Source organism: Lolium rigidum, chromosome 6 (genome assembly GCF_022539505.1).
Source record: "Lolium rigidum isolate FL_2022 chromosome 6, APGP_CSIRO_Lrig_0.1, whole genome shotgun sequence".
Classification (NCBI taxonomy): Eukaryota; Viridiplantae; Streptophyta; class Magnoliopsida; order Poales; family Poaceae; genus Lolium; species Lolium rigidum.
This window is the reverse complement of record NC_061513.1, coordinates 259,636,333-259,652,676: the sequence shown is the minus strand read 5'-3', so window position 1 is coordinate 259,652,676 and position 16,344 is coordinate 259,636,333. Positions and strand designations below refer to the sequence as shown.

Sequence of the window (16,344 nt, the reverse complement as noted above, 5' to 3'; positions counted from 1 at the left end):
GAGATGGCGGCGACGAACCTACACTTCTTTCTGGTGCCGCTGGTGGCGCAGGGACATATCATCCCCATGGTGGACCTGGCGCGCATCCTCGCCGCGCGCGGGCCACGGGTCACTGTCGTCACCACGCCCGTCAACGCCGCGCGCAACAGGGCCGCCGTGGATGCTGCCAACAGGGCAGGCATCGCTGTGGAGCTCGTCGAGCTCCCGTTCCCCGGCCCGCAGCTCGGGATCCCGGAGGGGCTGGAGGCCATCGACCAGCTCGACAAGGAACATATCACCTTCTTCCACGCCATCTGGAAGATGGCCGAGCCGCTGGAGGAGTACATTCGGGCGCTGCCCCGCCGGCCGGACTGCCTCATCGCCGACGCGTGCAACCCTTGGACAGCGGGGGTGTGCGAACTTTTCGACATCCCTAGGCTTGTGATGCACTGCCCGTCCGCCTACTACCTCCTCGCCGTGCACAACCTGTTCGCGCACGGCGTGTACGACACCGTCGGTGACGAAGACATGGCGCCGTTCGAGGTGCCGGACTTCCCTGTGCGCGCCGTCGGGAACAAGGCCACCTTCCGGGGCTTCTTTCAGTTCCCCGGCATCGAGAAGGAGCAGCGCGACATGATCCACGCCGAGGCCACCGCCGACGGCCTGCTGATCAACACGTTCCGGGGCGTCGAGGGCGTTTTCGTCGACGCGTACGCCGCCGCGCTCGGCCGGAGGACGTGGGCAGTCGGGTCGACATGCGCCTCCTTGACCATGGACGACGATGCCAAGGCCGGCCGCGGCAACCGCGCCGATGTAGACGCCAGCCGTATCGTCTCGTGGCTCGACGCCCGGCCGCCGGCGTCCGTGATGTACATCAGCTTCGGCAGCATCGCGAGGCTGCCGGCAAAGCAGCTCGCAGAGCTCGCACGAGGACTCGAGAATTCCGGGCGGCCGTTCGTGTGGGCCATCAAAGAGGCAAAGTCCGACGCCGCCGTGAGGACGCTGCTCGACGACGAAGGGTTCGAGGAGCGTGTCAAGGACAGGGGCCTCCTGGTGCGCGGGTGGGCGCCGCAGGTGACCATCCTCTCGCACCCGGCGGTGGGTGGTTTCCTCACGCACTGCGGCTGGAACGCAACGCTGGAGGCCATCTCCCATGGCGTGCCGGCACTGACGTGGCCCAGCTTCTGCGACCAGTTTTCCAGTGAGAGGCTACTGGTGGACGTGCTCGGCATCGGCGTCAGGTCCGGCGTCAAGGTGCCCGTCATGAACGTCCCCGAGGAGGCCGAGGGCGTTCAGGTGGCGAGCGGCGACGTGGAGAAAGTGATCGCCGAGCTGATGGACGACTGGCCGGAGGGGGCGGCCAGAAGGTGCAGGGCCAAGGACCTCGCCGCGGAGGCGAGAGCGACCATGGAGGAAGGTGGGTCGTCGTACTGCGACCTGACGGACATGATCAGCTTCGTGTCGGAGCTTTCGAGGAAGAGAACCCATGAGAGGGACACAAGCTGGACGACCCAGCCTATGCATTTTACGGCGGCGGAGCTCGGACACAACAAGGGCGAGAAGATCGAAGCCGACGCTGCATTGGTAGTACAGTCCTAAGCTGCATACCTACTGGCAAATTAGGGCTTGTTCGATTTTATCCACCCGGGGATTAATCGCTGCCACTAATTAAGGGATCCTACCACCATATAACCAGATCTATACCATCCAGAGCAGCAGTACAAATAGGTTCAAACATGATCAGCCCAAGATGCAACTTCTGGTTAAGCATTCTGGGATCATGGCATCGAATGGGGGAGAATAAACGAAGTGGAACAACATTCAGAGCTTTATTCGTTTTCGTCCTTGTACCAAACCTGTGGTTTCTATTAATAGAAATCGGAGAGGAGACTCTCTTTTTCAAAACAAAAAAAATATGGTAATTCTAAAAGATAAAGTAAGAGTTCATTAATATTTGTTGATGAGAACATTCATTTTAACTATGATAATTCTGAATTCCAGACACTGGGGTTCACAACTCAGTTATGTTATGGGAAAATTTCAGTTTTGAAAGGTAAGGCAGCAAGTAATGCATATATGTTTGCAACAACACAACACAATGGGCATAATAAGAAAACATCATCCAGCATGTGGTTTCGCACTAACCTAAACATATGTCCATGCATTAAGTTCATTTAGAACTAAGTTAATATTGTTGGGAATGAGCAACTATCATTTACAGGGTGCCAAAAGCTAATACATGTACATGTGTGTAAAGTGCAGGAAACCCTTACAGCGTGGGGGTGTCGGCCCACTCACTCATTCACTCGCTCGTTCCTCTCCCGAAACCCTAATCGCCCGAGGCGATACTCGTGGCGACTGAGCCGCCGCCATGGTCGCCGCCATGCTCCGGCCGTCTCCGGCCGAACCAGGGCACGCCGTGGTGCTCACCGACCCAGCTCGAGACGTTGCATCTGCTCGTCCGAGTGGTTTCGTCGATCTCGTCCTCGTTTGTGCGCGCGCGTGTGCGGTGCTCGCACACGCCGACGGATCCGTGGCGATCACCGCCGATCTGCTCTTCCTCGCCGTTCCTGGTGGTTCGCCGCCTTCACTGGTGAGGTGTGTGGCCTGGTCACGGTTTGGTGCCACCGTGACTGGCCTGTGCCACCGTGCCGCCATTGCTGCCGCTTCTCCTTCGCTAGGTAACCCCTACTGCTTCTTCTACCTCCTTTTCTCCATCTATTCCTTCTCGATCTATGCCTACTGCCGCCAGTGTATGCTGCTGTGCTTGTCATGTGGCCGTGCTTGCTGTGCTACTGCCTTTGCTGCTGTTCTTGTTGTTCATGTGATGCTGCTGTGCTACTGCCTTTGCTATGCTGCTGTGCATGCCATGCTCTACTCCTAAGCTTGTTGATGCTATGCCTATGCCTACTAGCTCATTGTGCTGTGCTTGACCCTATGATGTGCAATTGCTTACTGTCTTCATGTTCATATGCCTACTGGCTTGTTCCTATGCTTATTGGCTTGCTCATAAGCTTGCTGGTTAATTCATAGGCTTATTGATCTTGTGATTATCCTAGGTTTGCACTACTGACACTTGTGGTGTCAGTGATGCTCACACATGGCTTGTGTAAGCTTCAGTTGATCCAATCCTTGGATCCTGGCTTGCATGTGATGCTCTGTTTGGTCTGATGCTTGATCTACTTGAGCAATTATCTGCTACTGGCTTAATTATTGGTCAATTTCTTGCTATATGGATGAATTGCAAGCTGTTGTAGTCACTGATGCATGCTAATGATGCTTATGCATCTGAGTGTGTGTTGATGTTGCTTCCTATAGCTTACTAGACTTGATCCAGTGGTTAAGGTGCAATGGTGCATGCTGCTGTTGAATTACAGTGATGGCTTGATATGATTCATGCATAGATTTGTGATGTATTCCTTCCTGGATGAATGGATTATTGATGAACTGCTTATGCAGTGATGCTTAAGTGTCTTGCTATGCATGATTTGATATTTCCATGAATAATTTGGAAGTAATACAAGTCTGAATCCATTTCTGGATAGTGATGGCTTATCTACTTTGTTAAATAGATGGGTTTGTGTTTGTTGTGACCTCAGTAGCACTGCTACTATTTGGTTGCTCACATAGTTGGCTAAATCTTGTTGGCTACTCATTTCTGCTTGCATAATAGGACATCATACATACTATGAATACCATTATGCTTGCATGTGAAGAATTCTTGGGCTTTTCTCTGATGGTTTAGTGGCTAGGGTATCACTAGGTGGTCTTTGGTAGCTATTTATAACCTATAATCTTCTACTGGTGCTTGATGGGTTCGTTACATAGAAAACAAAAAAATTCTACCGCAAAGACGAATAAATCCAAGATCTAATCTATGGAAAAGCCAAGATCTAATCTACCAAGATCGAAGCAACGAGATGTATGTGAGACTAACCCTCGAATATTCCAAAGCCTACGAGATTAGATCTCATTGTTGATGTAGTCGATCATCCAGTGCTGCAATCCGGCAGCACTTCCGTACTCGGTCGTGCGTACGGTGTTGATGAAGCCCGTCCTCTCCCCGTTCCAGCGGGCAGCGGAGGTGTGGTAGATCCCCTCGGAATCCCAGCAGCACGACGGCGTGGTGGTGGTGGTGGTGGAGGAGAAAAGCTGCAGGGCTTCGCCAAGCCGGAGCAGCTCTATGGAGGAGAGAGGGGGGCGGCCAGAGCTAGGTCTGGAAGGGGTGGTGCGCCCCTGTCCCCACCCCTATTTATATAGGGGGGAGGTCGGTTGGGGTAGCCCCCCAAGCCCATCTAGGGCTTGGCCGGCGGCCAAAAGGGGGAGGGGGAGTTTTCTTCCCCCCCAAGTTGACCCCCCTTAGGCCTTGTTCGGTAGACGGGGATTGTGGTGTTTTTAAGAGTATTAATCCTAGTGTTTTGGGTGAAAACAGTTCTTTACTCCGGGTTTGTTCGTTTCCGAAGCAGTATCGATCGGTAAAGCATGAGAAAAGCTGGTTTGGTCCCCGAAGCTTTCCCTGACGTAGGCAGATGGTTTCCTGCATGCAAGGCCTTCAATAATTGCTGGTTTGGTCCCCGCTATTCCCGATCGCCACGAGAACCAGCTGTTTCCGATATGCGACGGCGCAAGTTCACGAGAGAAAAACGCGAGGGGCACCTAGCGTTTCAATTCACACGTGTTTTGGCAGGTTTTTCGGTAATACTTGGGGCTAGACACTTCTAAAACGCTGTGAACCACGCCTGCCGAACGATTTTCCGGTGATTTTGTGCTGGTCCGGGAAAATTATACACTCTAATCCCCTCAAAAACCTCCGTGCCGAACAAGGCCTTAGGGTTTTGGGGAAACCCTAGGGGTTTGGCCGGCTGGGCCTTGGGGGGCATGTGCCCCTGGCCCATTAGGCTAGGGAGCATCCCCTCGGCCCATGTTAGGCCTCCTAGGGTCGTGGGCCCACTGGTGGGATCCCCGGAACCTTCTAGAACCTTCCCGGTCTTTCACTGGAAAAATCCCGAACTTTTCCGAAACCTAGAAATCAACTTCCCTTATATGAATCTTATTCTCCGGACCATTCCGGACCTCCTCGTGATGTCCTGGATCCCATCCGAGACTCCGAACAAACTTCGGTCTCCATCTCATATTCCGAATCTACTTATGCGACATCGAACCTTAAGCACGTCACCCTACGGTTCGTGAACTATGCAGCCATGGTCGAGACTCCTCTCCGACCAATAACCAATAGCGGGATCTGGAGATCCATAATGGCTCCCACATATTCAACGATAACTTAGTGATCGATTGAACCATTTACATACGATACCGATTCCCTTTGTCACACGATACTTTACTTGTTCGAGGTTCGATCATCGGTATCTCCATACCTTGTTAAACCTCGTTACCGACAAGTACTCTTTACTCGTACCGTGGTATGTCATGTCTTGTGATCCAGTCACATGCTTGCAAGCTAATCAGACGACATTCCACCGAGAGGGCCCAGAGTATATCTATCCGTCATCGGGATGGACAAATCCCACTGTTGATCCATATGTCTCAACTCACACTTTCCGAATACTTAATCTCATCTTTATAACCACCCATTTACGCAATGGCATTTGATGTAATCAAAGTACCCTTCCGGCGTAAGTGATTTACATGATCTCATGGTCGAAGGACTAGGTAACTATGTATCGAAAGCTTATAGCAAGTTGAACTTAATGACTTGATCTCATGCTACGCTTATTTGGGTGCATGTCCATTATATCATTCACCCAATGACATAACCTTGTTATTAATAACATCCAATGTTCATGATCACGAAACCATGATCATCTATTAATCAACAAGCTAGTTATACAAGAGGCTTACTAGGGACTCCTTGTTGTTTACATAACACACATGTATCAATGTTTCGGTTAATACAATTATAGCATGGGATGTAAACATTTATCATGAACACTAAGATATAACAATAACTAATTTATTATTGCCTCTTGGGCATATCTCCAACAGTGCTTTCTGTGCATGTGTGCTTGCTTGTGTGCACTTCTGTGCATGTTCTTGATGACCCACAAGTATAGGGGGTGTATCGTAGTATCTTCGATAAGTAAGAATGTCGATCCCAACGAGGAGCAGAAGGTGTTGACAAGCAGTTTCGATGAAGGTTTCACTGTAAATGCTCACAGACAAATATTCAGGGGGTTTTGATGTAACAGATGAATAAAGTACGAGTAAGTAAAATGCGAGAGAAATAATTGCAGCGAGTGGCCCAATCCTTTTTAGCACAAAGGACAAGCCGGTTTGTTTACTTATAATGACCAAACGTTCTTGAGGACACACGGGATTTTAGTCTAGTGCTTTCGCTACATACAGTTGATTAATCTTCATTGTTTTGATAAGTGTTGTGTGGGTGAACCTGTGCTAATGTACCGCCCTTCCTAGGACTAATACATACTTGTGATTATACCCCTTGCAAGCATCCGCAACTACAAGAAAGTAATTAAGATAAATCTAACCACAGACCTTAAACTCGAGATCCTGCGATCCCTCCCGCATCGATATACCAACGGGGGTTTAGGTTTCGTCACTCCGGCAACCCCGCAATTGGCAAACGAGTACGAGATGCATTCCCCTAGGCCCATAAATGGTGAAGTGTCGTGTAGTCGACGTTCACACGACACCACTAGAAGAATAACACCACAACTTAAATATCATAACATTGAATATTACTCAACCATAGTTCACTACTAACAATTAGACTTCACCCATGTCCTCAAGAACTAAACGAACTACTCATGAGACATCATATGGAACATGATCAGAGGTGATATGATGATGAATAACAATCTGAACATAGACCTTGGTTCAATGGTTTCACTCAATAGCATCAACAACAAGTAGAAATCAGTATCGGGAGAGTTTCCCCTATCAAACAATCGAGATCAAACCCAAATTGCTACAGCGGTGACGATGTCCAGCGGTGGAGATGGCGGTGATGATGGTGGAGATGATGATGATGGTGATGGAGATGATGTCCAGCTCGATGGCGGTGACGATGGCGTCGATTTCCCCTCCGGGAGGGAATTTCCCCGACGGATTCCTCGCCCGCCGGAGAGCTCTTTTCTCTCCGGTGTTCTCCGCCCCGCGAGGCGGCCGTAACCCTTCGTGAGGATTCCTCTCGTGGCTTAGGTCTTCGGGACGAAGGGTTTCGCGAAGAAAAGGAGGCGAAAGAGGCCGAGGGGGCCCCACACCACATGGTGGCGCGGCCGAGCCATGGGCCGCGCCACCCTATGGTGTGGGCCCACCCCGGGTCCAGCTGGCTCCTCCTTCCGGCTTCCTCCGTCATCCGGAAAAATAGGATTTTTGGTAAAACTTCCTTCCACAGTTGATCTTCCGAAATATCGCATCCCGACGGTGCTTTTTCCAGCAGTAATCCGGCTCCGGTGCTCGATCTCCAAATAATCATGAAACATGCAAAATAGATGAAATAACATAAGTATTGTGTCCCAATATGAAATATATCAATGAATAACAAGCAAATTATGATATAAAATAGTGATGCAAATTGGACGTATCAACTCCCCCAAGCTTAGACTTCGCTTGTCCCCAAGCGAAATTGAACTCGGTAAACAGGACCACATGTTTATGGAGTGAAGAGTCGATAAATCGTAATACGGACAAGAAGCATCATATTCATTCACACAAGACATTATAGTAAACAACTTCCTCATATAACTCAACTTGAAACAAGTATAAGGTAATCACAAATAAAGGTGCATAAGGAATCATAATTGGTGATGGCAAACTTTGTTCTTGGTCAGAGAACATTTAACAAATTATATTCATCTATTGAGCAGCGCTCTCATATTAAAGCTTATGGTAAACTTGCATACTCAATCATATTAATCATTGATGACTTTTAAAGCTATATTCATTCAAGGTAAAACTTGTACTAAGCAAGAAAGAGTAAAAACATGATGAAGCAAATCACAATATAATAGTTTGATCACAACAAATCAAATGCTTGCTTGAGATGGAGGGAAATAGGTTTACTGACTCAACATAAAGTAAAAGACAGGCCCTTCGCAGAGGGAAGCAGGGATTAAATCATGTGCTAGAGCTTTTTCAGTTTTGAAATCATATGAAGAGAATAAAAGTAAAGTTTTGAGAGGTGTTTGTTGTTGTCAACGACTGGTAGCGGGTACTCTAACCCCCTTGCCAAACAGACCTCCAAAGAGCGGCTCCCATGAAGGACGCACTACAAAGGAAAACATTTTTTTTGACAAATCACTTTCGTCATGTTAAGGCCAATTTTCGTCAAGGATTACTTCGCGGTGACAAAATTTGATCGTCATGGGGTTCGTCAAGGAAGCTCCGTCATAAAATATCGGGGGTGACGGTATGCATTTTTTCGTCAACGTCAAATGTTTGATGGTGACGACCTGCAAATTCGTCAACATCAAAGGTTCATTGTTGACAGACAGGTTTGTCACGAAAAATTGCAACTTTCGTCAATATCTAAATCTTGGGAAGCTTCTGATTGGTCCAAAAAAGCATACGTGGCCTTACATGTGGGTCCATTTGGCTTCTGACAACATGGGTCCGACGGCGCTGACATGGATAGTGGGACCCACAAAATATTATGACAAGCTGGACCCACAATATTCTGACCGGTGGGATCCACAAAATTCAGACAAGTGGGACCAGGTTGTTGCCGACATATGGGTCCCAATAATGCTGACTGGTGGGACCCACAAATTCTGACAAGTGGGACCAGAAGGTGCCACGTGGTTTCATTTAATAGTGACGTTGTGACATTTTCTGTCACCTTTTGAATTTGACAAAATTTGAGAGCATTTGAATTATTTGCGAAATTTGGGAAACAAAAAACTGGCGAAATATCAAAAAGTAGACAATAAATATCATACTTAAATGGTGGCACAAGAAGTATATATGTCTCTCACAGACCGAAAGATTCATAAGAAAATTACAATTGGAACACAAAGAAATTAAAAGACCTATGATTAATAATGTTGTAGGACGGTGGTGAAATAGATTAGTTGCCCTGGGATTGAGACATGGATGGTGGCTGGGATGTCCTCAAGAGCAAATTAAGAACGGCATCCATTTCTGTCAGCCTCTTTTCATAAGCCAGAGTCTTTTCTTCTTGGGCTTTCTTCACGACTTCAAGTTCTTCCTCCTCGCTTCTTCCTCGATCTCTTCAAATTTTTCATCTTGTTCTTGCAGTCTTGCTCGCATGTCACCGTGGTACGTTTCAGCTGCCTGTATGGAGTTCTCGCTTCTTGATCTGCCGGCCTTTGTTGTAGCTCTCGGATGCGTGTAGCCGAGACGAAGACTTCCCGGAACTTGTTGCGACGCCCAATCTTGGTAGGAATGTGCTGTTGCAGGTGGTGGATGGGCTTTTCTCGCTCAGAACTAGCTGAACAATTTGCAAATCAGTCAAATCAGGTTCATCTTCATTGCGTGGCGCCGCTTTTTTTTGCCACCATTTGATCCTGCATAAAGATTACAATCATTGCATGGACAACATACAAAACTGGATTATATTATATTGTGCTAATAAGAAATATTTCTTACATATGCACTTTTTGCTTCAGCACTCATAATGTTATCCTTGTTAGTGTGTGTGATTCTAAAAAATTCAATTGGAGAGGTTTCTTCTTCCTCGCTGCTTAGCCTTCGCTTGAAAAAATGTAGAATGCACATTACCATTGTACACCGTGTATGACGAAGTATGAACTGTATTGGGAAATTCAGAACACTTACTAGATGTTCCCAGTGAGCAACATAGCTTCGAGATCCAAGTGGTATGGAACTGTTTCACAGACTTCTCTGTTCTTTCCATTTATTACACACGATCCCTATGTTCAAGTACATGCATTTTATTTATCCAGATAAGAGAAATGTAAGAATTCAGTAGTCATTATCGAAAGCAATAACGTTTATGTACCTGGTACTTCTCATCAAACCATCTTTTCACCAGCTTCTTTCCAGCTTTTCTCTTCTACATGACCTGGCTTCTTGAGATATGCTTGCTCCGAGTGTGAGATTTTTAATTTTCGGCCAATACTCCTTTTAAGCCTATATCGGAACTGCCGAATACTAACTTGCAAGCATATCAAGTGCACACATCTTGAGCCACCTCATCATTTTTGTCCATATTAAACTTTCCCTTCAAAATAGTGATGCATTAATCAGTAGATTCTTAGATAGATGATCATGTAGCATACTAATTAGGTTAAACCAAGATTGTACAGGACTCACCGCTACTGTACTTATAGCATGAGGAATGACATGTTTGAGAGTGTCATCTTTCTTGTACTGTGTCCAAGTGTGTTGCAAGCGGCATTTTTTCACGGATGTGAATACCAACCTCATTGCTCAGCTTTGCTGACCGGACATAATCCTTGGGTCTCCCGACACCAGCGAGTGAATTCAATTGGCATCTTATTGCCACCATTTCTTCTTGTGTACTCATGCAGTCCATGGCCCATGGTACGTCTCGCGTCCACCTCTCTTTCTCTAACTACCGCAGATGTTGTCAATGTCTCTGAAATAAGAGATATGAAATGATTCTCTTTTATATGAAAATATGCGGTACAGTGTTTAGTTTTTACAAACTTTCATACCTTGCCGCTCAAAGTTTACAATTTGATTGTCCTCAGGAGATGAGGTGCTGCCTCCAGATGTCATGATCTGGTTAGGTGAGGGTGCTCCTTCGGTGTTCGGACTAGCGATGGCCGTCGGCTCATCGATGACCCAGCTTCGTGTTCAGCTTGTTGCCATTGATCTTGTTGCAATGTTGGATGGTGCAACTTCAGGTATGGATCGCTTCTTCGTGCAACTATTGCGTAAGAAGCAACTATCTTGCAAGCAAAGTAGAGGCTACATTAGTAGGAAACATTTAGCATGTACGTATTTCCTATCATAGTTCACACATAGTTCCACAGACCTGAGCTGAAGTTTTGCCGACAGTGCGCTGATCCTCATCTGAATGAAGATCATCATCAGCAGTAGCTATCTCTTCTGGATTCGGTTCATACGAAGGGTCCTCTTCGACCTCCATCTCTTCGCAGACTGTGTCCTTTAGATTGTTACTAGTTCCTATTTGTACCCCACCATACACTAATGTACGTGCAAAACCGGAGAAATCTTTCTCGAAATTTGTGGGCGGGTCCATATTTTTCAGCGAATTTTTTTCCATGCGTACTACATTTTCTTGCATTTGTTTCTCCTTGGCAAGCTCATATGCCGGCTTGACGGGGTTTTGTGTCTCCGCTGAAATAATCGGAAGAGCGGAGCGTGAACAAAACATAAGAGGGGGCCAATTCCATAGAAAACAAGCAAATAATTGTCTTTCCAAAATATTGTACAATGAGCAAATGATTGAAAACATAAGAGTCTACGTATGATGTCGGCGAACAAAACATAAGAGGGGGCATATGGCAGGCTAAGGGACATCATGTGCTTTTAGATATCTACTCGTAACAAATAATTGACACATAATGAGGTATCGGTAGTTCAGTCCTATACCGATAGAAGTTCAGATATGTGCTGATAGAAGTTCAGATATGTGCTGATAGAAGTTCGGATATGTGCTGAAATTTGATTTTTGACTTTTGAAAGACATAGATAAACAAAAATTGTGGAAATAAATAGACTGATGAAACAAAGTACATGATTAAAAAAACTTCATTACATTGTTAAGACGTGCATTGCACGTGCAAACTAACTAGTTCCACAGAAAACAGCAAACAATTGTTCTAGATCAAACTCTGCTTCCCTCTGAAACTGACGAATAAAAGTCTGAAGCAATGTCGTTGTTCACTGTAGCTCGTCAGGCTGTTTTCGGCAACGGCTGGAATTAGTTCAGTTAAGTGTTTCGGCAAACAATTGTCAATGCAAAAGATTGTACAGCAGCGGGATGGCAAAGATTGTATAGCACGGCATGATTGTCTCGCAATAAAAACGATAAACCCTATACGTATGATGTCGGGATTGGATCTATCAAATATGCAAGATCTAGATATAGGTCAAACGGGCGTGGTAGACATGTAAAACCGATCTCTCGATCTAACCATCCGAAAAACACAACAACAAGACGATCACCGACAGATTTACCTTGGCGTTTCTTCGAGCCGGCGCCTTCTTCGGCGTGTGTGTGCGATTTTCCTTCACCCCGACGTTTCGACGATCGCCGGCCATGGCGACCACCGGCCGGGGAGATAGATGCGAGATGGATGAACGTTCGGCGAAGACACCGGATCGGGGTGAGCACGAGAGGATGAGGTCGGGTGTGTGGGTAGTTAAGATGCTCGTAAATCATGGGGTAGAGGCACGACGTATATAAGGGAGGGCGAAATATTTGATAGGTGGGGTGCGCGGGAGGAGTGGAGGGAACAAAAAATTTGGGCGTTTTGGCAGCCGGCGTACTACAATTTGGAGGGAACAAGTTTTTGCCGTGAAAGAAAAAATATTACTTCGAAAATGGAACTGTACATGTATATTTTAATTAAAAAATGACATAAAACGAGTAAAACTCATAATAAATGCTAAATTCAATGTAAAATCATCAGTAACTAGTGGGACTGAGTAAATGTTGTGACATTCATGTGCAAAATTCAAATTTAAATTTTTCATGAGGTTTGGTGTAGTTTGATGTGAATTTACACAAGTGAGGACATTTTCGGCGTAACGGTCGAATCGTCGACCCCGAAGTTGTAAAACCTTTTGCATGTGAGGTATATGTGAGAACACATCCCACATATACATGTTATTGTTCACACATGTGAGATTTTGTCCGAAAACACTTGTGGAACCTCATGTTGGTTGGGTCGATCCATGTGTGGACCCACATCGATCATGCTCGGTGAAGGGCTCTTTTTCAAGCAAGCTGCACGTCAAATACTCAGATTGAGCTGCAAATTTTTGTGAGTGGTCATGAAGGGTAGGTATGTGTGCCTAAGGCGTTTCAGATTTTTCCGACATTTTTAGGTGTTTGTTGATTTTTTTATTAAAAAATGACGAAAAACGAGTAAAACTCATAATAAATGCTAAATTCAATGTAAAATCATCGGTAACTAGTGGGACCGAGTAAATGTTGTGACATTCATGTGCAAAATTCAAATTTAAATTTTTCATGAGGTTTGGTGTAGTTTGATGTGTTGAAGTGATGCCTACTTTGGTATAATTGTGCACTTCGTCCACAAATGAGCATTTGTTTTTTATGTATGTTGAAAAAATGACTAACATGCCATAATTGTTCTGACCTAACCTATAGTCCGAACAAAGGCATGTAGTCAACATTTTGTTGTACATTTGAAGTTGTAAATCATATGGTTTTAAATAATTTTGAAGTGCAACTTTATGATTCAATGTATTTTTGCATGAGATACTTTGTGTTTGACTTTTGAATAACTTACAGGATAGCAACCACCATCTACCCCACAGCCTCATTAAATAGCGGTTGTAGGCAGTTACTACTACTGGAATGAAGCCTGGTGAACATGGGGATACGTGAGCACCCCCTGAACGTCCGACACGTGGCAGTGTCAGGTCCACATGGTTATCACCCTATCCACTTATGCATGCACATTAGTTCATAACCCATGTCCCAAATCATGTAGGCCCCACATTTGAATTCAAATATAGGGACCCACAAAAACGGACCCACATTTTTTGAATGTAGACTATGGGCCCCTATGCTGCCCCCCATACTCCTTTTTTAAAATTGTAAACATTGGTTTATATTAAACGCTCTCAGTTCTCCAGTCTCAAACCGGTTTCTTCAGGTTGCTACCCTGTTCCATAGATGACTTCAAAAGCAAGCATGTTTCTTCAAAATCAAGCATGTTTCTACCCTGTTCCATAGACGCACTCTCTCTCCATCTCATCACACATAGATAAAAGGAAACCCATTTTATCGATCTAGCACAGCCGATTTACTCATTTTTATGGACAGTACCGAAGGTTGGAGAAGATGAACAGCATCTCCAGCTCGCTTAAGATGAGGGGTAGGAGAAGATGAGCAGTATACATCTCTCCAGCCGCGTGCGTAGATAGGTACGAGAGGTTGAGCAGTCAACCTGCTAAAGTTTCTGCAGCATATTCGTCCAAATCAAACACTGTTCCAGATTCCTCGCTCACGGACGGCACAGTTGCTCATATCACATATTCGTCCTTATCATCTCATCTCATGCACTAGTCTCACACCATCATTAACCCGCGTACACTCATACCAGGTGGTTTATCTCCTCCTCTTAGAACTGAAGCTGCACACCTAGCTTTATATAGCGCCCTCACCGCAACTACTCATTCACCATCGACCATGTCCTCCCAGCCAGACGAAGGCAACCAGAGAACCCCATGCTTCCGCGCGCTAATCAGACGGGCTTCACCGGCGTGCGCTTCCACCCAAGCGGAAGGTTCTATGCGGAGATCCGCGCTGCCGGCGAGCACATCGTCCTCTTGATGTTCGATACGGCAGAGCTCGGCATGTGCGTACGACGCCGCCGCGTCGCGACTTGGGCGCCTGACCACCACCTTCAACTTCCGCGACTGAGTACCCTCGCGGAAACAGAGTTTGTGGGCCAGCGTTTCCACGAACCTGGTCAGCGCTGAGCAGCGCCGTCGCCACCGCCAGCTCCAGCACCGTCTGGACATAGCAGAGCACAACTTAGTCAATGAAATACAGAAGCATCACACACTAAAGGCAAAAAAGAACTGAAGAAGAACACAGCTTAGTCAATGAAATTGATATATAGACGGTTCATAGAGTGACGGAAAAAGCACCCAAGCAGAAGTAGAGATGATCACTCTTAGCTTCAAGACGATCTGACCGAGCATATCTGGCAAAAGTTTGGACACGAGTGATTTCATTGGGTTCTATGTATATCAAATATGTCTTTGTTTTACTATACAGTATGAGTTTCAATCAAATCACTATACAGTCGCAACACAAACAAAAACAAAGCGAAGCACCATTAGCTATTTTGAGATCGTTTTACTTACTCAAAGAATGCTACAGATGGTAACATTTTCCTTTTAAAATGCAGATCTCTGAATGAACGACAGAGTAAGTTGGAATGCGAACACCACAAGAACTCGCAGAACTACAAAAGGAATAAACATTAGTATGAATCAATGAATACATACTTTCAATATTAGGTGACTGGTAGACTTGTTATATCAGTTACTAACTACTATCCTCAATACATAATAACTTAAGAGACACTTCCAGGGGTTGAGCACACCTCACAACAAACTGTAACAGAAAGAAACCCGCGGCCAAGCAGCAGAGGATGGCATGCCAGTCAGAAAATAAAGGCAAAAGGCTAACGGTGACAAAAACACAGAGTATTCTAAATGACATTAATTGATCATGAGAACCTCATCTCAAATCATATCTTAAACATAATCTCTCTTTTTTCATCCATTTCTAGCTTAGGTGATGACACCCTGTATCGTGGGTTGACATGTCTGAAGATATGTGAAAAGGAACCAAGCCTAAGTGCTGGTACTATGCAATATTTCACTTGATGCTTTTACTTTTTGTTTTGACTTACTATCATTGGTACAGCTGCTTGACGCAAACTATGATAAAACAAGGATTTGTACTCATGATTCCTTATTTGGGACAAAATTGCTTTCCAGCCAAGGGGCCTGCATTTTCTGATTTGGGATAGGCTTAAACTGGTCGCAACTGGCAGCTGCATGGACATGAAATGGGCTTGGTTTCTGCACTATTGCACTCTAAATGGCATGATCCAACCGGCATCGTGGCATGACTCCACTTGCTGGCAGAATTTTTGCAACAGTGCTGTTGATAGACTAAGATTTTTGTTCTCATTACACAGAGATCAGACCTACTTCCTGATAAAGGGAGTGAAACTAACTTTTGTGTCACTTGGATTTCAGCATTGCATCGATGGATTGGAGATTTCAGTTCATCCTAATTTCAATTTAACAAAACTAAAATTGTACTGGAAAATACGAGCTCTAGAAATTGTAGGACAATCAACAGGGGAAAAGGACCTTCTGAAGGGGGCCGTCGTGGTCAGGCCGGACATGGTCGCCATGGTCACCCTCGAAGCCGGCAGGAAACGGGGAACGGCGAGGAAGAGGGCCGGACAGTCGCAGATCCGCCTCACCACCACCCACTTCCACACCGCCACGCCGCCGCCCGCCATGGAGGACAAAGGTGCTTCCCATGGTTGTGCTCGCGGCGTCCACCCCGCGGAGGAGCTCGGCGACGACCTTCCCGCGGCGGCGCTCAGCGGCAGCCTCGCCCGCTACTCCCCATGGTGGTGCTCGCAGCATCCACCTCACGGCGGAGCTCGGCGACGACCTTCCCGA

General features: G+C 46.2%; 2 protein-coding genes across 2 annotated transcripts; one reads left to right on the top strand and one right to left on the bottom strand.

Annotated features, from left to right (window-relative positions):
• Positions 1-1,821, top strand: LOC124666700 (UDP-glycosyltransferase 73C5-like). The gene has a single exon (XM_047204032.1). The coding sequence runs from the start codon at positions 4-6 to the stop codon at positions 1,576-1,578; it is 1,575 nt and encodes a 524-aa protein (XP_047059988.1). The 5' UTR covers positions 1-3; the 3' UTR covers positions 1,579-1,821.
• A 12,389-nt stretch (positions 1,822-14,210) lies between these two features.
• LOC124662081 lies at positions 14,211-16,109 on the bottom strand. Its single transcript, XM_047199970.1, has 3 exons — positions 16,024-16,109; positions 15,001-15,101; positions 14,211-14,644 (listed from the first exon to the last, which is right to left on the bottom strand). The coding sequence occupies exons 2-3, from the start codon at positions 15,024-15,026 to the stop codon at positions 14,302-14,304; spliced, it is 369 nt and encodes a 122-aa protein (XP_047055926.1). The 5' UTR covers positions 15,027-15,101; positions 16,024-16,109; the 3' UTR covers positions 14,211-14,301.
• Positions 16,110-16,344: the final 235 nt, after the last annotated feature.

Bases quoted from the DNA above. Each gene is read 5' to 3' on its own strand.
- LOC124666700 (XM_047204032.1), top strand. From the start codon at position 4: ATGGCGGCGACGAACCTACACTTCTTTCTGGTGCCGCTGGTGGCGCAG.
- LOC124662081 (XM_047199970.1), bottom strand. From the start codon at position 15,026: ATGTTACCATCTGTAGCATTCTTTGA. The intron at 14,645-15,000 runs GTAAGTAAAACG...TGCTATGTCCAG, and splicing joins CCATCTGTAGCATTCTTTGA to ACGGTGCTGGAGCTGGCGGT.